Below are 21,839 nucleotides of genomic sequence, written 5' to 3'. Positions count from 1 at the left end.
TCAGAGGTGAGTGTACACCATATCCCTACTCCACTAGAAGCAGAAAAAGGTATGCACCCATTTGAAAAATCTCTGCCAGGATTCCTTATGTTTTCACATTAAATAGACCCAAATTTAATATAAATGCTTACAGTAATGAATTGAAGATGTACTTTATAATAACCTTGCAAAGCAGATGGATTTGCCAGACTTCATCTCTGCCATCAGGCAAACCCATCTCGAAAAACTCCAATCCACAACATTTGTGCGGAACCAAACACTGTTCAGACCAATCAGCATCATTTGAGGACAGCAAGGCGGTAACTATGGGCAGGGTCTAGCTGCACTAGCTGTTAGTGATTGGCTGCCTCCAGTGAGGCAATTAGCTCAGATGTAGCTACAACACAGCGGAAGTTTTATCACAACTGGACCACTCTATAAAATAAGAAGTAAAACAACACTAACTGCTTTTCATGATGTGAAAGATTTTTTCGCTCTTCTGCCGACCTGCTTCGGCATTTGTTTGTGATCATTACAGGGAGAAAGGGTTAGTTCTGCTGTGAGTGGTTGTTTACGATGGCTGCTGGTGGAGTGATTAGCTCGGGCTTAGCCACAGCGGAAGTCTTGTTAGAACTGGATCACATTTTTCTTAATTAAAAAAAAAAAGCAGAGAGCAACACTGAAGGCTTTTCATGAGGGGACAGATGTTTTCACTCCTCTCCCGGTCTGCTTCTGCATGGGTTTGCGATTGTCAGTCTATCCAATGGTTGCTGCTGTGGTAAGCAGTAGCTCAGATGTAGCTGTAGGAAAGTGGACTACTTTTTTTTTTAAACAAGTACTAAGAGACACACCGAAAGCTTGTCTTGCTAGAGAGGATGTTTTGCACATCTCCTCATCACTGAGAAGCTCTACCATTCACAACTATAGCAGCGGTTTCATTTGACTATTAATTACATACCCATTCAGTCACTTTCTCCAGTCACTTTAGTTTCACTTTCTAAGATGGAGCAGAGTGGGCAGGGGAGGGGGTTAAATGGACCTTTAGGAGGCGTGATTGAGCCGATAAACTGTCGTTGCAAACAAAACAACCAATGGGCCTGTGATAAGCAAAAAACATCAGCAACTGTGCGTGAATTTTAAATGATAAGTTCCAAGTAAACCGTTACGTTGCCTTGAGAGGCAGCCACAGCTTTGTGGTAGAAAGTGTTCAACTAAATTAAGGGCCCTTTCACATTGGGCCCAGTTGTTTAATACTGGTTTGCTTTCACACTATCAACATCGATCTGTGCCCGGGCCCACTATGTATTTGGTCTGAAACAGCAGGTGGCGGTTTGCACGCAGCAGGTTCACAAACCTGCCAAGAAGGACAGAGAAGAAGAAGCTACCATGGCAACCACTGGGGTCATGACCTGAGCGAAGACTGTTTTTGTCTTAAGCCGGCAAAAAAGTCCATCCTGCAGCCATGGATGATTTAATATCACTTTTTAAGATGCAAGCTACTTTACTCTTCTTATCTTCACATGTACGTGCAGCTCAGAGGATTAAATGGGCTCGGGCTGTGCAGATACAGCAGTTTTTGAGACTTTTATTGCCTTTGCATCTCATCTCACTGCCTCCACCTTGTGATCATCTGTAAGGTGAGTCACAACAGACCATTTATTGACTGGATTCTGATGATTTCTGCCCTTTATTGAGGAAAAATGTGAACAAACTGCCACGCTGTAGAAAGAAGTTTAGCTTTGACGATGACGTCATAAAGCTGATTCGACACTCTGCCCCGTACCCGAGCGCGGTTGCATTCACATCTCATCCGAACCGTGCCAGAGTCCACTTGAATCGCGCACGAGACCACCTCCCCAAGTGGACCCGTGCCTGGTGCCCGAGGGTGGTTTGTCTGCATTCACACTACCAAAATGAAGCAGGTCAAAACGTCAAAAATACATGAATCCCTCTTCATTTTACTGGCTATTTGTGATATCTTACAGCGATGGTTTGAGTTACTGTTCACATCTCAGGAAAAACCTTTTTAATACATTTTAAAACATGAGCTTAAGAAACATACAGGTGTGTCAAAGAGGGTGTAGACACAATTTTCCCAGAGAAAAATCCCAGTCTTCTTGCAGTCACCCATAATAATTGGTCAACAAGAGTGAGCAGGAGAAAGCACTGTACTGGTATCTGTTGTTCACAAAGTAAACTAAATAACAGATGATAGCCAAAGTAGTTAGGTCCAAACATTGAACATGCACTTTCTGCTCATAGAGGGCGCCAAAGAGAAAGAACAAAACTGAATTCATCCATACTGACACTAGAGAACTAATCTTAGGGTAAAGTTTGAATGTTTCTCCAGTTTAGATGTGATGTGCTGGATGTAAAAGTCAAGCATGGTATTGCTTTAGTTATTATGATTACAACGATGACTGTTTTGCAGACTGTGGTCCTCACCACACAAAGACAAATGCTCAAACATATTTGTGTGTGTATCTTACCTCCAAAGCCTGGTCTCATTGCGAAGTCGTGCTCCTCAATCCTCAGCAGCTGTTCACTCTTTATCAGCAGTGTTTTGGTGCTGTCCTGCCTTTTCAGCTTGTAGTCGATGCGCCTGCAGAAACATCCCAGAGGACAGACAGCTGGTTGAGTGATTAGTTGGTTTATTATGGATGTAATTGCATGTTTTGATTAGAGAAAACACCGTTTGTGGTTTTCTCTCTCTCCTCTCTGCCTCTGCCTCTCCCTCTCATCCTGCCAAAACCATAACTTTAATCAAAGGCATGGCATGACTCCATGTACAAATAAACACAAACATGTGCTCCTGTGTGCAGCCGTGCACAAGCTCACGCACAAAGTGCTTTATCATGTTTAGACCAATCACTCAGTGCTTCTGCAGAACTGATAAGGAAGGCTTCTCAAAATCAACAATAAAGATAATTTAACACTCCACTTCCCATCAGCCCTTTCTCCTTCAACCTTAATATTGGAGTCAGAGTAAAACTTACTTATTTCCTTATTGATTTTTACCAATCTCGTTATTCAAGATTTGTGTTTTTTGCTTTTTTTGAAAGGACAGCTGAAGAAACACAGGACACATGGGAATGTAAGAGATGACGTGGACCAGACAGAACCAGGGTTTGGATTGGACTTGCAACCAGCATGTGGAGGACTGTAGCCTCGGTACAGGAATGTCCGGTCTAGACATGCTCTGTCCACTTCCACAGCTTACTTCCTGTGGACTTTTGAATGAAAATGGAGTATTTTTCCTGGGAGAAAGCGAGGAATATCCTTGCAGATATTTACCTTAGTCTTCAGCCAGTTGAGCCTTTGAACTCAGGGAGGCATTATAGGCTCTTTCAACAACTAAAAATGTATTGCAAATGTAATTTATTCCAAGTCAGGAAATAACCCAGGAAATAAATAATCTTTTTACTGTTTTCCAGAGTAACCTTAGCTGTTCTGTTCTGGTTTAAATACATGCGCACACAAGGGATAGCAACCGTTAACATAGCAGAGTGATATGTGACAGACAACAGCTCAGTCTGAGTCCAGTCTCCAGCCTGACTCAACTGGACTAAAGCATTAGCTAGTTCAGGTTCTAGGATGAGAACAACAGCACAGAACAGAAAATGAGAATTTTACACAAGTTTTTATGAGGGAAAAACCCAGGCGTTGTCAAACTGGAGAAGAAATGTTTCTTTAAAGCATTTCTGATAACTGCCTGGAAAAAGGACCTTATTATAGCAAATACAGTAGACTACTGAGAACAGCAACAACAAATCTGACATTATATAAAACCAGTCCATGGATCTTTATGTTCTCCTGTCCTAGGAGAGTACACAGGCAAAATACGAATATACTGTACTTTATCTAACAGTCAAAGGCACAAGAGAAAAGCAGTGTTTTCAGACTGCTCTTAAAAGAACTAAAAGTGTCTACCGATCTCAGGTCAATTGGCAGCTTATTCCATAGAACAGCACCATAGTGAATAAATGCACCTTCACCTAATTTACCTTTTACTTTAGGTACATTTAGAAGGTCCATAGCAGAAGATCTGAGTGACCTGGTTGGGTGGTAGTGAGTGAGCATGTCAGAAATGTACTAGAGTGCCATACCAATCAGCGATCTATAACAAGAAGTAGCACTTTAAAATAAATTCTATATTGGACGGGAAGCCAGTGAAGATTTTCCAGAATGGGTGTGCAGGTTTCTACGGTACAGTCGGCCCAGAAAGTCGGGGCTCAGGATCGACCGATACCCAGCGCTCTGGTATCTGAATTGGTATTGGGAAGGAATAAAATATATTAAAACATCTTTACAGAGAAGTGTTTACACCTGAATATGCATTTTAATCATTCTTTCTTTTAAGTTTCTAATACTTGAATATACTACTGTTGCTGCAGCGGGCAAAAAAATACTGTGAGTGGAATTCAAGACCCTATTGGCCAGCCCTGTGGTTGTTTTACTTCAGTTACCAGTGTTTACATGTCAATTTGTACCTCATCATCATGACAAAAATACCTTCATTAACACAAGAAATTATATAAATGAATTGGAACCTTGTGAAAATAACCAAACTTTCCTTGTTATTGCTGGAAAATTAAGATAAAATGTATGTCTGCTTAGGGCCTCCGTACATCAAAGACTTTGAAACATTCATGACCCACTGAAAACGGCTCACTTCTGGGTCCCAACCCACCAGTGGAAGACCCTTTTTTAGAGGACCTCACAGCTCTTGTGGCTTTAATACCCTGGATTAGCTAGGAACCTCCCTAACCAAAAGGACTATTCAAACAGACCCCATGCAAAAGCATTACTTTTTCTTCAGACTGGGCAGACCTTCATTCTTTCTTTGGTTACTGGCTATAAAAAAGTGAGCTCCCTTGACAACACTGGAATAACCTACATATTCCCATGATGTAAAGAAATGTCTTTAAACTGAAAGTAAGTGGTCTGTGTGGTCAGAGTGAAAAGTCAAACTCCAGGCTGTGACGTTGCTCTACATGTTTAAATGTGACAAGAAAAGAAAACTCCACTTCCCCGCAGGTTTGAAGTGTGTCTTCCAGTAATGCTCGACTCAGGCAGCATAAAGAAAACACTCGGGGCAGTTAAGCAAAGCATTAAACACCACATATGTCTAACATTCAACCATGGAAACCCTGAGACGGGTCAGGATGTGAAGGGGGGTAATTACAGCCAGAGCACGGCCTCATTTCAGCGGCTGCTGTGTGCGTGTGTTTAAACACTCACAGTTTGCAGGTGAACACACAATTAGAAAAGAGATAAAAGCTGTTCGATATTTTCTGTGCTGCTGAATGAAAAGCCTCTTTGAAAGTCACACACCTTGACACAAACAAACTGAAGCACACATTCACACACACATTTGGTTCCTATCATTGTGAGGTCGGACAGCGCACTTGAGCCAAATCCAATCTCCATAATCCCTCAAATTAACCTTGGAACAAACACCACAATGCCCCAAACACACCAAATTTTAACAAAACCCTCGACCCTGGGGCTGATTCAGTCAAATGTACTCTGAGGATTTTTTTTAAGCTGGTTATTGAACGATCTTTGTTTACAGCGTCTGTCTCTATATTACCCTAAAATGTAAAAACCACACATTGACCTGAAAAATCCACTTTAACTGTTGACATCCCTAATCCCTGTCAGCAGGTTAGATTGGGCATTTGTGATCCTAAACGGGTCATTCTGAAGAGCTCAGTGACTTAAAGCGTAGTACTGTCATGGATGCCACCTTTGTAATAGGTTGGTTCATGAAATGTAATTCCTGCTGGATATTCCACAGTCAACTGGAAGTGATATTATTAGAAAGTGGAAGAGTTTAGGAACAACAGCAACTCAGCCACAAAGCTGAAGACCAAATGAAATCACAGAGAGGTGTGCAAAAGTCACCAACGCAGTGCTGATTCCATAGCTGAAGAGATCTGAACTTCCACTGACATTACTGTAAACACGAAAACTGTGGGAGCTTTATAAATGGGTTTCCAATGCTGAGCTGCATGACCTTAACCCTTTAGAGCACCTCGGAATGGAGATTTCGAGCCAGGTCTTCTCGTCCAACATCAGAGCCTGACCTCACAAATGCATTATGGAATGAATGGGCACAAATTCCCACAGAAACACTCCACAATCTTCTGGAAAGCCAACAAGAGTGGAGGCTGTTAACGCTGCAAAAGGGGGGCCAACTCCATATTAAAGACCCTGTAAAGTGAATTCCAAAGTTTTTGTCTTAACACACTACATTTGTTGGAATATAGTTGCTGTAAACATGGGAAAACACTGAGATCTACATGTGACTGAATTCTGGATTGAGACTGTTAGAAAGTTTTTCATCTCTTTCCTGGCTGGGTTTAATGTGGGCGGGGCCAATGTGTGGGCAGTGGGGAATGATCCCACCCCTCTAAAACTACAATATAAAATCAAAGAGCAGTTCATCTCAGTACAGTCTGTTGTTAGCTGATTTCACTGCCTTTATTGAAAGTAAACAGTCAGTTAAATGCTGTTTTTTTGTTCATTGTGAGGTAAATTTGTTTTTAATTTAATTACAGATTTAGTTTCACTTTACAGGGTCTTTAAAGTACATGCATTTTAATACAATGTCAATACAGTCCCTGTTGGTCAGATGCCCAAATACTTTTGTCCATATAGTGTATGTCTTGTCAATCCATGGCTCTAACATACATTTAAACAGCACTACTCATCAAATATCTATGCATGTAAGCAGCATGTCACATCCTCAGTTCTTCACTTTTCATTGCTATCATTTCAATAATGACAAAAACTCAGTTTAAATTTTCTACGTATGGGGTTACTGTGGGTCGGTCTTCTTGTAAATGGACTGTTGTAGGTTTGATCCCCAACTCCTGCAGTCACATGTCGATGTGTCCTTAGGTAAGACACCTAACCACAATGCTCTCCCACTACTGCATCACTAGCATGTAAATGTGTATCGCAGCCTTTACCATCAGTGTGTGAATCTGGAGTAAATGGGTGTGAATGGGCAGGTGTGACCTGTTGTATAAATGTGCTTTGAGTAGTCAGAAGACTAGAAAAGCACTCTACAAACTCAACTCCATTTACCATTAACATTTTCTATGGCTGCCAGGTAAGTATAATTTGTTTTGAGGAGATGGAGACTTGCAATGCCTCTATCTAGCAGTCAGTGGTAGCTGCTGCTGTCCTAGGGTGCTTATATCCTCCAGAAGTCTGTTGCACCACCTATGCATAAGTTCTGTCTTAAGTTATGGTGTAAAGTCCACACTAAAGCCTATGTTGAAACTAGTTACGTTCTAACTTAAGTTGTGTCATTGTTCGGTTGCACCACAGATACGTAAGGTTAATCGTACCTAGTAGAGATTTACGCCCAAATGGCCAAAATATTGTCGCAAATATGACTTTTTCTCTTACTTTAACTAATCACTGAAAAGCATTTTTTAACCCTGTGTTTGCTACAGATACTAACGGCTAAAAATAAGGTCAGCTAACTGCTGTGAATCCTCAAACAGCGTCCAGTGTAGATGAACAATATGACAAGGCATTTTGCATATGTGAGTACTGAAGCCTACAGCTTAAACCTAGGGCCAGTATAAAACAATAACACGGACATCAAGCAGTGAAATCGCTAACATAGGATAATATAACATTAGATGGCGGAAATTTTCTCAGTTAATGGAAAACAGTGGTGTTACTGATCATGGAGAACTCAAATCTGACACCAAATTGCTGGTAAAATCCTCAACTCCTCGCCACTCTCCGTGTTAAACCATCTCTCATAGCTATCACCATGACAACCATATTCTACGGTGGGCTTTACATCTTGTAAGAGGTAGGTGTAAGATTTAAGTTAGAGCTTAAGCCTACGTTGAAACTATCTCAGCTGGTGCAACACCCTAAATGTTAGGAGAGCGTAAACTCTGTCGTAAGTAAAACTTACATTCAAACTAGGCTATGTTGGAATTTACGGACAGCTGGTGCAACCCATAGCAGGCCTCTGTGCCAGTCTCGACTGAAAGCTCTGAATATCTGCTTGTAAACAAAGTAAATAAATAAAAATGCATACCAGTCCTCCAGTCTACAGTCTTATTATACCATCCTGTTGACATCACAAATGATATTCCTTTTCCAGTATGTTTATATGGGAAGTTGGAGTTACCTAATTTGATACCTATTTTCTATCTTTGTGTTGGGGGATTTCCTCTCAAATGACTATTATGCTCACATTTGGTTTACATGTGTTAACTGGATGTTTAATGGAAATCTACTCAGTGATTTCACACTCACACAGCTTATTAAAGACACAGAGAACTGAAGATTCATTCAGTCATTATTTCTCTCCAACATTTGTGTCTGGAAGCTTCCATCTTCAAATAGCTGGTGTGAGGAGCAAACTCGCTGCCAGAGTTGGAAACTTAGAGCGGTGAGTCGTCTGCTCTGAGGAATAAAAACAGCACAGTCAATGAAAAAGAAGCTTTTTCCACTTAACCAACATTTCGAGGGAATTTACTGCTGTGAGCTCAATTTTAGGATCAGATGACTCAAAGAGGAGTGTAAAAGATAACTTTAAATTTATGACCAATAAAGATAGTTTTCTTATCTGTAATTCTGAGGAAAATGAAAAAAAAAGTACAGAAGGGAACTACTTTGAACTTTGTGGTTTTTCTGTAAAAAAGGAAGTGAAAAGGATCAAACCATGGGAACCTCTGGGTGACGTTTTAGTGCAGGTTTTGATTACATGCTTCAGCATATATGGCACTGTTCCTGCAGTAATTAGCTTGTAGTAAAACCAGTGATCTCAGCATCCATAAGGTCTCAAGAAATCAATGGAAAAAGAAGAATAGTATGTAATAAAGTGATCTAACATACTGGTTTAAAAGTAACACAACTCAACATTGTTGGCTACTCTACTACACCATTCACACTCTAAAAACTCTGACCTAATGGTGACCATGCTGCTGATTCATCATAAACCACTCATTGTTTTGATACTGTATTAACCTACAAAGTACACATTTTCTTTAGAAAATTCCCTTAATTCAAATCATCAGATTGTTTTCCCCCTCTCTTGTTTAGTTACAAAATTATATTATGGTGATACAAAATCAATAGGGATGACACATTTAAGTAAATGTTAAATCCCTATGACTCCTAAAACAAGCCTGAGATGCCATAGTCAAATCCTGCCTACGCATAAGAAGAAGTTTCAATGTGTTCAGTTTCAGTTTGTTGTAGTTTATAAATGAATATGTGGTTTAAAGTTTTGTTTCCCTCCTGCAGATTTGTATTAAGCTACAATAAAAACCATTTCCTGATATGGCTGTTTTATGATAAAAGTATTCAAACAACATAACACGTAGGGACTTTTATTATGAGGAACTTCTCAGATGTAACGTCCATTACTGGATAAAAAAAGCCTGAGCTGTGCTACAGTCAGCTAGAACTGTCGAGAGTACGGACTTGCAGTAGTTACAGCTAGGCTTCTCTGAGAAGTCAGAAATTAATGAAGCATAACATTCAACCACTAAAACTCATTTTTCTCTTCAGGAATACAAGTAAATAACTATAATTTGACATATAAATCAAAAAATAATAATGTGCTTTACTATTTTTTCAGTTTTTTTGTAAATCAGTACATTTGAAAATTCATGGATAACAATAATAATTATATTTTAGCATTAAAAATATCATTTTGGTTGAAGAGTTTCTGCATATTGGTGTATTAACCGTAGGAGAAACATAAAAAATGATTTTGGTAATTACCAATGCTGTTAATTTAGGGCAGCTGTGGCATAAACCTTACTTTGGGTGGTGGTCTAATAAATTTGTTAAGCACTGTATATGGCTACAGCACTTGGCTCAGTACTATCCAAATCATTTAATTTTGGCACATAGCCTGTTATAAAGCTCCAGACACAAAAGGTAGATTTGATAGGAGACAACACATGATCCTGATTGCTGTGAATCGCTTTGAATGTAGTGACTGTGAGTTGCATTGCAAACAATGCATTGTCCCTCCGATGTGCACTTACAGGAATATTTTATAGTGACCTCTTGTAATTAGTTGCAGTTTTATTTCATCTCACCATGAATCTTTGGGCTAAGCTAGGCTTTAGATAGCCATGTAGTTGGATTAGTCTAGAATTATTGGCAGTTGTTTGAAGGCACTGATTTCACTGATTTAAATTCTGGTCAATTGGAACCCCGCCTTCCACCCAGATTATACTGGACTACAGCGACATGGACAAATGGACAGAGAATATTAGGGGATATTTGTTGAAAAACATGTTTTCAATCAAATTTTGCAAATAAACCTGAATTATCAGCTTGTGTATTTACAGTCATCCTAGCACACTTTCTCACAGTGCTGACATTTCTGTTAAATACACCTGGTTAAGGGTTGTCAGTGGCCAAGAGCTTAGGTTTCACTCCATTAAAAGAGTTTATAATTGACCTAGGTTCAAGTTTGATATGTGGCTTCATTCCTACACGTCATTCCCCACTCTCTCAGTCTGATTTCCTTCTCCAGCACTTGTCCTGTCCTTTCCAAATAAAAGCAAAAAGGCCACATAAGTATTTAAAAAAACATGCTTGGTTGAGAGAAGGCGGCCTGTCGTTGTAGCAAATCAGCTTAACCCCACATTTAGGAAGTGAATTATAAAAGATGTATTCATCCTGAACATTTAAAGTTTAGTATGAGTAAAGCCTTTCATCCTTTAGAGCCACACTGAGCTGTCTAAATACGTGCGAGTGTCCATGTGTGTATCTCACCCTCCAAACTTGAACTTGCTGTTCTCCCCTAGAAAGACTTCCTTGTTTTTCCTGCGTCCAGAGCTGCGACCGCCTGTCACTATGGCGAAGAGGCTTGCTGCAGCCAGAGCCATGCAGGTCAGCACGTCCACCCTCATGTCTCACAGGTCTCCCTGCCACCACAGACACAACGGCAGCATCCCGGCCACAGCGACCTGCCCGCTCTAGCTCCAGGTCTCTGCAGACTAACTGTGGTGGTTCTGGTCCAACATCCCACAACTGCTGGAAGTTTCCAGGGAGATCCTGAACACAGGAAAGACTTCTAACCAAGGCAAATGCATGAGTGAGCCTTTGGAGCGTTCCCTTAAATGCATGTGTATACGTTTCTACATGCAAATATTTCTGCAGCAGATGTCTGTGCAGCTCCTTAGTGTCCTGCTTAGCATCCCGACAGCAATGATCTCCAGGAATCTTTTACTTTCCCTGCCGTCCTCTCTCAGGCTTCATTCACTCCACCTGTCACAGTCTGTTCCTGCGCGCTTCATCTGCTTTTCTGTGCATCTTTCCCCCTCTGATTAAAATCGATATGAATCTATTCTTCGTGGCGATAGAGGAATGACACTAATTCCACTCTAATCCTCTTATCTGCAGCCGCAGCAATCTTTCACTAACCTACAAACAGTCACACACACACACACAAAGCCATCAGTAATCAGGATTTTCTCAGCGGGACAATGAAAAAACAGGCACCTGCTGTGATTATATGAGGTGAGCGCACACCTCCACTTCGTGTGTTTATGACTCTATGTGCGTACAGACAGAGATGTTTGCGAACGAAAATGATTCAAAGGTTTGTAAGGAGCTCACGACAAAAGGTTGTCAAGATCGGCCGATGTTTAATCTCAGTTTAAGTGAAGCGAGCCGCTGTTGATATGGATTCACCTAAAGCTTCCTACGTTTACAACTATGGAGCACAAAAACTCTGACACACAAAACCAGTTCCGTCATGTAGGACTCAATATGAGCTAAACCTACAAATAATGCTAATAAAGAAATGTCAGCACACCAGAATTTTACATTTCAGTACAATACAAGTTAAGGTCAAAGGATCTCAATAGGTTCCTTGCAGTCACGTGATTTTGATGAACATCTGTTGGGCGTCAGAAAGGGGACAGCCATTAGGCATGGACAGGAATGAAGAAAAGTTAGTACTTTAAAGCTCAAAATATGATCCCTACTTTGCAAAAAGGGATTTTTTTCCACAGTTTAACTAGTCATGCTAAATATTCCTGCAAGGTTTGAAGAAAATCTGTCAAAGCATTTTTGAGATATCACATTCATAATGGCCCAGATAAGTAGATAAGTAAGATAAGTAAATATTAAACATGTTTGAAATTTATGACTCTAGGTCATAGTGCCTCTGACGAAGTACCCACTACAACCAATGACAGTGAGCAGACAGGGTAGCGTCACAGACGGATACGCACTTTCACCGGTCACAAACATAAAGACAACTGTAACTTAATTCCAGCCAGGAATTTCATCCCAAGTCTTTCCCATGTTTTATGATTTTGCTTCACCTGTAAGACATGCCAGGGCAGCCTGTTGTGGAGGGAAAGCAAGAGGCTATCGACAGACATCCATGTTTGTTTGATTTTCTAAAGTCACATGATCACTGAGGTCGCTGGCAGGTCGGTAGGTGTGTGGTCTCCAGTGATCTGACAGAGGATTAAAGATGAAAATTTTTTTTAAATTATCTTCATATCCGTGGTCTCATAAGGTTTTAAAATCGTTTCAGATTTAAAAACTGTTTAGTGTGTGGCCAGCCTAAAGCTCCAGTGAATTTACCCTTAAAAACAGTATTTGCCTTCTTTATCTTTTGCCTTCAACCCCTTTAAACCTAACCTGACATGCCAAATCCATCTAGAAAACCTTCCATAGCCAGTGTTTGGGAAAGGGCAGAGCCTTTGAAAGAAAAACTCGGAGGTCCATCTGTCACATCTTTACTGGCCAATCAGAGCGACAAACCATGTGACGTAACCGCGACCAAGGTGCGCCCCTACTGAGTAGTAAATCCATAGAGAACAGCATAACGTGAACTGGTCTGATCCTGTCACTTTCTAACCAGGCCCAAACTGTTCAAATGGGAGCTTTGCAAGATGGATTCGCCAGTGAGACACACGGAAATGGGCGTAGCCATCTGCTTTTCGAGGTTACTTTAAAGCAGGAGTACCCAGGAGTTTACACTGGTTTTACTGGTGGTCAGCTTTCAGGTTTCAAGGTAAGTCACGGAAAAGGAGAACAACAATAATTTCATCAACTAAAACTAAAAATATTCGTCAACAGCCTTTTTTTTTTTTCAAGACAAAAACTAAACTAGACTAACTAGATCTGTGATGACTAAAACGGACAAAAAGTAAGTTTAGTTTTCGTCAAGATGACTAAAACTAGACCAAAATGTAATATAGTTTTCATTGGACGTTCAAAATCCATGATATTTCTTCACTGTGGGTAAATCTGTCAGAAAACAATGCATCTGTATCTCTTCTGCCTCTCAGCTGTAGAAAGCAGGGGCCCCAGGTTTGGCAGGGTGCAAAGAACACACTACCATGATTCAGTACCGGATTTAGACCATAAATAAATACTTGGACTAAAAGTAAAGACTAAAATGTGAGGACTTTTTATGGACTAAAACTAGACTAAAACTATTAAAGGTAGAAATTAGTAAAATATGACTAAAACTATAAAACATTTTATTGAGATACAAAATGCTCTTTCATTTTGCTGCATATATTTAAAATCCTGGACAGAGAATAGAAAGTATCTTTCCTAACCCAGAGAAAAAATGTAAAGCAGTAAAAAGAGTTGGAATCTGATTTGCAAGTAGTTGTGCCTATCAAAACAATCTTCTGTGCTGTCGTGGATTTTTATTTTCTATCTAAGTCATAATGTTTTCCATGGTCTGCTTTCACATCAGTAACAGTGTTTCATTCCTGCGCACACTTATGTTTGTAAAGTCTGATTCAAGAGGTACTTGGTTTGAAAAACCACCAAAAGAAGAATGTAGAAATATGCTAATGCTCCACGCAGACATGTTGAGTCCTTCCTGCATGCTACTAGGAAAGTTTTCATCATTTCTAAGAAAATAACAATAGCCTTCCATTTACTTCGACATGTATTGTACTGCTGGGCCTGTGCTGCACAGATATGACTGTTTTTTAAAAGACAGGAGGGCCTTCCAGGGCCGGCTGCCGGGAATAATCCCCACAGCATGATGCTGCCACCACCATGCTTCACAGTGGGGATGGTGTGATGTGCCCACCAAACATAGCATCTTGTCTGATGGCCTCATCAAACCATGTGACCATGGAGTCTCCCACATGAGCTGCTGAAGCTTGTCATAGGTGTCTTGGTGGCCTCTCTCATTAGTCTCCTTGTTGCATACTCAGTTTGTGAGGACTGCCTGATCTAGGCAGATTCTCACTTGCGACATATTCCTTCCATTTCTTGATGATTCATTTAACTGAACTCTGAGGGAATTATACTTTTCAGTAACCTTTCTCTGAGTTGCTTGGAGTGTTCTTCGTCTTCATGGTGTAATGGTAGCCAGGAATACCAGTGCCTTGGCAATTCAGACACAGGTGTCTTTATACTACAATCACTTGAGACATGTACATTTCTGCAGAAGTATTTATCAATAATATAGGTTTTAAAATTCCAGATTCCATTCTTCCCAATAATTTTGAGCATCTCTACCCTTAAACCTGTCTTTATTTGTTGTCATCTTTGGGGTATTTCTTGCATTTTCAAAATTTGTTACGATTTTAAAGATCTTTTAATGTGTGCCAAGCTTTACATTTTGAGGTGTTCAGGGAATTTTCAGGGAATATTTTATTCCTGATTCTCTGGGTTAGGGTTAGGGTTAGGGTTAGTGAAGGAATGAATGTGAAAATGAGTCTAATGCCTTAGGAACAAAGGATGATTTAAGATTCAAATAAAGGAATTATAAAGCAGATGTCTCCTGATATTTAAAGGTAGAACTTTGACATTTGATGCCCTGACTAAGATTATGATGATTCTGTGTCCTACGCGTGTCCTTTGTATGTGCTTGTTAGGTGTGAGCAGGTGTCTGACAGCCTTTCTGTCGGCTGTCTGACATACAGATCATAGCTGATGGGGCACAGGGGTCACTAAAACAGCTCTGCTCTTTGAAAGCAAACCCCGCTGACATTTGATGGAGCTGCAGGAAACACTGACTCCTATGGAGGGTCGTCCTGTCACTGTGCATGTTTGTGACTTTCCCAATCACAACCAAACTCCACCCATTGAGAGGGGTGTGTGTGTTTGGGAAACGACCTTAGCCTGCCTACGGTGTGTGTGGAGAAGTGTGTGTGAGCTGCCTATTCTCTAAATAACCTGTTGATCCAGTCAAGCTAACACTCAGCCTCAGGAGGCTGCCGGCTCAGGCTCTGCTCTGCTTCCTCTTTCTCCTGGTTTTCATCTGAGTCACTGTGAGTGTTTTCTCAGCTTTCACACACGTTTGCCGGCACGTCACTGACAGATGGAGCTCAGTTCAGCACACTAACAGCTCCGTGTGCTATCACAGGACTACTTCCAGTTCATTTCTCAAGATTTTCATCAAGCAGTGTCTTACCTCTGATGACCAGGACCTAATGTAAGTACTTACCTACTTCTTTACTTGTCTATTAAAGTAGAAATTCAGTAATTTTATTCTGCTAAGAAATCATTTTGCATATTTTAGGACACTTGCAAGAGCATTTAAGGTCTTTAGGAATCTACAGAGACAACCTTTTAAGGGTCTGCACCCAAAAGATGTTCATTTTTAACTTTACAAGGCAATTGTAGTGACGTGATTGACTCTAAACAAGTCAAAAACTTTAAAAGGATTTTTTCATTCATTCATCTGGTCAGATATAAACCTGGATGGCAGCTGTTTTAACATAAAGACATTAAACAAACAAGTAAAATATTAATAACCCTTCATTATTATCAAAAAGATAAGAATCTGCTTCTTGCTTTTTTAGTATATATTTGCACAAGCACAGAAGCTGCATGATGATTGTTCACACAAAACATTAAGAAGGAAAAGGCTCTCATCAGGCTAAAATACCAGCTTTGTACCTTCTATTATCTTGTTTCTGTATCAAGTGTACCACTATGATTTCTACTGACATTGCTATAACATGTAAATATAATGTTTAATCCAACATTTTGAGATCTTAAATCACTTTGGTTTGTGTTTCAATACTTAAAAGACGGTTAAGTGACAAAATAAGGGAAAATTCTGGGTAATGTGTAGAAACATATCAAAGGTAGATGCTTCCTAGGAGATAAACAGCATGGTGAAATGAGGCATTAAAGGTCCAACAATGCTCTGTTGCATGTAAAAAGAAGGCTGAGTAGCGCTAATATTTATCAAGTCTGCAAAGAGGAAGAAATCAATGTGATTTTGAACAAATGTTTATTTGCATACCTGATGCTCCAGTGGGTTTGTATCTATAGGAATAAGCACAAGAACAGGATATGTGCTGTATGCACCAAGCCTGAATGCTTGACCCGTAGAGCGAGGATATCTCAAGGCTCAGGTTTACTCTCAGGGGGCCATTTTGTAGCATGTTGTAGTATACGTCAGCAGTTCTCAACTGGAGGGTCAGGACCCGAAAGTGGGGTCACGAATGAGTTCCTGGAAAAGTGAAGTCAGCCCTATGCACCAATGCGTCCATGCATTTGGTTTTACTCCATTTTGGCTTGATAATGATAATTTTGTTTTGATATCTATGTCTATGTCTATTGCATTATCTAAGGCAATCAAGGTGTTTTTTCCATAATACTTAATTTTTCAAGCTCTCTCTAAAGAACCAGTCATGTAACCTGGCATGCATCCATCTGGTAAACCACTCATAGACGGAGTATGGGAAAGGGCGGAGACTGGAGAAATGTTCTGCCCATCACATCTTTATGGGCCATTTAGAGCAATATAACATGTTACATAGCCGCTACCGATGTGCGCCTTCTGACGCGTAAACTCCATCGAGAACTGCATAATGTGAAACATGGTGACTGTAGATGTGTCAGGACACGACTTTTGTCATTTTTGAAAAGAAAACTCACTGCTGTTCTTTGTTGTTCTTTTAACGAAGAAATGTCGTCAAGTTCTGATAGGACGTACGCTTTAGCAGCATCCTTGCTAATCTCCTCCGCCATAGAGGCACCGGCATCTTGTCACTGCTTGCTTATGTCACTCTTTGCCACGCCCGAAAGTATTGCCCCTCGATGCTGATTGGTCCTGTCACTCTCTAACCGGGCCCCAACGGTTCAGACGGGAGCTTTGCAAGATGGATTTGCCAGTAAGAAACACGGAAATGGGCGAATCCATCTGTTTTGAATTGTTAGTTAACATGGGAAACAGAGTAAAATAAAATGGCTGTATGTAATGATGTGGGTTTTAAACTAGTTCATTTTGTCCCCTCTCTTTCTTCAGTCAAAATTTTGGTTCTACTACAACATTTTTCATTAAATAAATTTGAGTGGTTAAACATTGTTGGACATTGGGGTTGTAATTTCCCTTTAAGGAGCTGGTGCTGGGTCCTGAATCTAAAACAGTTGAGAACCAAGGATCTACGTGACCAATTTAACGGGGCATACACTGTGCAAATTTCATCCAACATAGCCTGGAAGTCGCACCGACTTTCAGTCTGATCGTGCATCGTTTGTAATGTGTACAGAGGGATACAAAGGCCAACCACAACCCAACGACAGCCAGACCAGCTGCTCCCGTCTGAGCATATGGATTTCTGACATGTTTGATATTTTGGTCTTACGACTCCAGACACTACCACAGTGAGAGCAGAACCATGAGCAGAATCCTCAACTTTGTGTTTTTTCATTTATAAGCTGTCAGACAGCATCCTAATCCATCATGACAACAGCAGGAATAACGTTCCAATGCCCCCCATCCCCGCTACAATAAACGGAATAATCAAAGTGGAAATATTCTTACCTGTCAACCTCCAGCTGACTTGGATGGCGATACTGTTTGTGCATGGGATAAAGTGAGATAGTAGAGGAGAGAGAGAGAGAGAGAGAGAGCGTGAGATTTCTGCCACAGGCTGTCCCAACTTCACTTGTACAGCGTGAGAACTCAGATCGTGCACGACTATCAGACTGTACAGTGTGAGCACATAAATTGTTCACAACGGTTGTGTGTCATAAGCTATTCAGTCGCACAGTGTATGCCTGACTTTAGAGGGCAAGGCCAGAGCTAAAATACAAAACACAGGTGCCGGTTTGAACTGGGTCAAACATGACACAGTAAAGCACATTTAGTGGTGACAGTGTTAGAAAATCAGACATGAGTGCAGCTTCATTGCTGAATTAACCAGGATTTGGAAGCTCTTTTAAAAGTTTTTAAAATTTGTAATAAGTTTCATTATATATTTCATTTGAAATATCTCTTTGTTGTATGTCACTTGCATTCTCCTGCCTTGTTATTAGCCACCTGTAGTTAAAGATAAGCTGGGAAAGCAGGTCAAAGACTATCAGCCTCTTTATATCACAAATTATGTGGTTAACGTTTTATATAAGGTGTTTTAGAGTGTCGAAAGGAGCGTCAGGAGTTTCTACACAAGTCTGTAGAGATAAGTGCATTTTCTTCTATTTTCTTTACTATGAAATCTAAACATACCACTTTTACCCAAAGTAAACTCTGAAACACATGTAGTTTAAGATAAGAAAGGAGTGTACCTAAGGTGATATGCCTCTTTTTGGTTGATTTATGACACATAAACTGTCATTAACACAGCAGTAAAATGCAGCAGTTTTAGAGTAGTCTAATTTATACATTTAGTGCTTTTATTATCTAGTATTTTCTATCTTTATTCCTTTAAACCAGCTTGGTTGAAGATTGGAATGAATGGGGTCATAGAGCTGATAACTCATGCTTTATCTGTGTTATTGATATTAGATAAGACAAAAAATACAAATTCAAGTTTATTAGGAGTCAGAGTACATCAATATGCCCCTGCCTTAAATATAAGTGACTCTAAGTTACGTCTATTTTTCTTTCATATGTTATACCAAATATCTGTTGGTGAATGCGTTTAAATGTTCAGCACACAAAGATTCTAAACAAGTCAAACTACCTTGCCTGACCTAGATAACCCTAAAAAATCCATTTATGAGAGGATACGCCTCCTTTACAGAGCAGAGAAGCGTTTCTAGTGTTTCAATAGAAATTATTTAGAAACATGAAAATGCAATGATGTGGTTTGGTGCAGAGTTTTGCATGTTTGCAACGCTGCATTTACCTGATGTTTGCACTGCATTCCTCAAGTGTTCTTTGACGAACAAAAGTGGAATTGTTTTTAATCATCTGTCAGCAGAATAAACTTGTTTAGTTCTAAGACAAAAGTGGCTCAACCGTTGCTCCACTTTTCTTTTATTGCCAGGAGGAGTTGTTTAGAGAATTTCCAGGTGTAGCTTTTGTTCTGCAGCCAACAGAAAGCAGTAAATAAAAGATAATGTTCTTCCCTGCTACAAACAACAAACAGAGGGAACTTGAGGGCAGGAATGATCCATTGTGTCACTGAATAATTAGTTAGGATGCTGGGCAGCCTTAAGACTCTCTTTTTAGTTTGTTTGTTTACTAAATTCTATATTTTGAGCAATGATTTCACATTCTTCACAAATCAGATATTTCACTCTTCAGCTTTTATGATATTTTCTGCTATTTCTATGCATTCTCAACCATTAAGTGCAATCTTTAGCTATTTTTAGGCTATTTTCAACTATTTCTATGCTATTTTCAGCCAATGAATGCAATTTTCAGCTACTTGCAGGTTAATTTCAGCTATTTTTATGCTATTTTCAGCTATTTCAAGGCTACTTTCAGTGATTCTTAAGCTATTGTCATCTATTTTAAGCATACTTTAAGCTATTTTTAGGCTATTTTTAGGGTACTTTCAGCTATATTTTTCATTTTTTTTAGCTTATGCCATTTCCAGCTACTTTTATGCCATTTTATGCTATTTTCAGCTATTTTTGTGCTTTTGGCTATGTTCAGCAGTTTCAGAATTCAGCTCTCAGTATCCCCACGCAATTTCAGCTGAAATTGCAATTTTGATCTAGTTATTTTTACGATGCATCACGATGCTTGCCTGGATGAAGGCATGAAGATGATGATAAACCATTATATGTTTTGAGACAGAGCAGATAGATGAAGCTAATGTGTGCAATTTGTGCAACTGTTTGCTGCCATAATTCTTTTGTCATTATTCATCAGGGTCTTATGAATTAAGAATCATTTTGGTTGTAAATACATATGTGTGCCATTGTCTCAATTAATCCACAACAGGGAATTCTTCTTGTCAAAATGTTTGTTTACAGACTGCAGCACAGCATGGGCCCTTTTTCATGTATCTTAAAATTTTATGTTGGCCAATTAAAATACTCCCTAGGACACATTTAGCCACCGTGGTGCGGTGGAGACACCTCTGACTAATAGACGTTGAGACAAGGAAACAGGACGTGCTGAAACATGAACACACTTCAGGGTTTTTGGACTTATTACAGCATCACTTCATTATAAACCAATACAGAGTGTGATAATGACACTGACTGCACGCCTGGCTCTTCTCCAAACCTTCACTTGTCATTAACGTCACCATCCTCCTCTTTATCCAGTTTATGGCACGCTCTACTAGACTTCTAACCTCATGTTCGTGTTTGATGTTTTGTTCTAAATAAAGCTGTTTGTTTTGCAGAGTTAAGATAGTGTTGAGATAAAATGACAAGTTTGTACTGTGCGTGAAAAGATACATCCTCTTCCTTTGACCTTATCAAACCACTTGAGAGATAAAGAGAGAAGGGTCAGTAGAGAGGATACGCTGAAGAAATGTTAGAGGAGAGTACTTGAAAGTTTGTGGAGATGAAAGAGTGCAGGGCTTTGGCTTCAAATCTCACTTTTATTTTTTCTTTTGAAGGAGGTTTCCAGGCATATTCCCACAACTCATCCAAGGATCAAACGAGGATTCTCCCCACATAACTGCACACGCTCAGTCACGTTTTATGACGTTTATCTTCCTGTGTAAATTCAATCAGGAATGTGCCTCTAATTATGCATTCTCTCTTCCTTTTCCCTTGTAATTGTGTGGTTGTGATGACAGCCACCCAGAGAGATCCAAAGAAAAACCTGCAGGAAGAAAAAAAAAGGTGGAGAGACATGGACTGAAGACGTGTCTACATATTTGTGTCAGAGTCATTTACGTGCAAAAATAGAGGAAAACCATGTCAGTGATACACACCTGGGTCTGTTTCCTCCTCTGGATCAGCTTTGCCACGCAGGACAAAACCCCAGGTAAGGACACAAACGCCTCTTTGTCCAGCAGCTTCAACTGATCCGTTAGCCGGCACACATTCACATGGAATAAAAGACGGGAGGATTTCCTTACAGGGGCTCATACTCTAACTCTGTTTGAAAGAAAGTATGATAAAGTTTGCTCAATAGTTGCAAGATAGTGGGATTTTTCTCCCTGCAATACTGACTAGTCCCATATTAGTCATCCGGCTTATTCAGACATTTTCCGGGGAATGCTCACGTCAGGTATGAAGTCAGGATGGAAACATTCGCCAACCACAGAAAGTAAAAAAAATGTTAAACCAGCTGGACTTAAAGGGAAAGTCTGTCTGGACTCAATTTAGTGGTTCCAATAATTATTTCTCAGAGTTAAGCTTACATTTTACTCCACCACTTGATTACTAACAGCCGAAGAAAAAAGGAAACCACCGTCTTTTTGTCTAAACCTAACTTGGTAGTTTTGGTTCCATAACATAAATAAACTGTGACCCACATTTGGTTTGGTTTAGACTCAAAAACTACTTAAAGAAAAAGAGCACTTTAGCTGCAGTGCTGCCACTGTCAGCCTTGTATCTTTACATGAAGTTTCCTTTTGAAGCAATCAGTGTCTTTTAATTTCTTGCTCATATGATTTTAATTCAAATTTAGCAGTCCCTCTAAGAAATCACAATATTGTGATCATACCTGCAGCTTGATTGCAGTCATGTGATCTAGATGATGCAAAAAG

The 21,839-nt window shown here is 39.9% G+C and overlaps 1 protein-coding gene across 7 annotated transcripts in view; it reads right to left on the bottom strand.

The window, feature by feature from the left end:
- The window catches only part of LOC121527188 (gamma-aminobutyric acid receptor subunit rho-3), an 80,072-nt gene that overhangs the window by 34,804 nt on the left and 23,429 nt on the right, over window positions 1-21,839 (bottom strand). For 2 of the 7 annotated variants that reach the window (XM_041813998.1, XM_041814003.1), the window contains 5 exons: window positions 21,797-21,822; window positions 21,060-21,225; window positions 20,719-20,947; window positions 17,759-17,790; window positions 2,469-2,581 (listed from right to left, as the gene is read on the bottom strand). In XM_041813998.1, coding sequence (XP_041669932.1) covers window positions 2,469-2,487 — 19 coding nt within the window. In that variant the 5' untranslated portion in view covers window positions 2,488-2,581; window positions 17,759-17,790; window positions 20,719-20,947; window positions 21,060-21,225; window positions 21,797-21,822. Of the gene's footprint in view, window positions 1-2,468; window positions 2,582-8,274; window positions 8,425-10,758; window positions 10,911-17,758; window positions 17,791-20,718; window positions 20,948-21,059; window positions 21,226-21,796; window positions 21,823-21,839 lie in introns of those variants that run through there. The other 5 variants (XM_041814000.1, XM_041814001.1, XM_041814002.1 and 2 more) reach the window with 4 other exon arrangements.

The sequence above is a fragment of the Cheilinus undulatus genome, linkage group 19 (assembly GCF_018320785.1).
Source record: "Cheilinus undulatus linkage group 19, ASM1832078v1, whole genome shotgun sequence".
NCBI classification, from domain to species: domain Eukaryota; kingdom Metazoa; phylum Chordata; class Actinopteri; order Labriformes; family Labridae; genus Cheilinus; species Cheilinus undulatus.
Note: the sequence above shows the minus strand (reverse complement) of the source record. Positions and strands in the feature narration are given on the sequence as shown.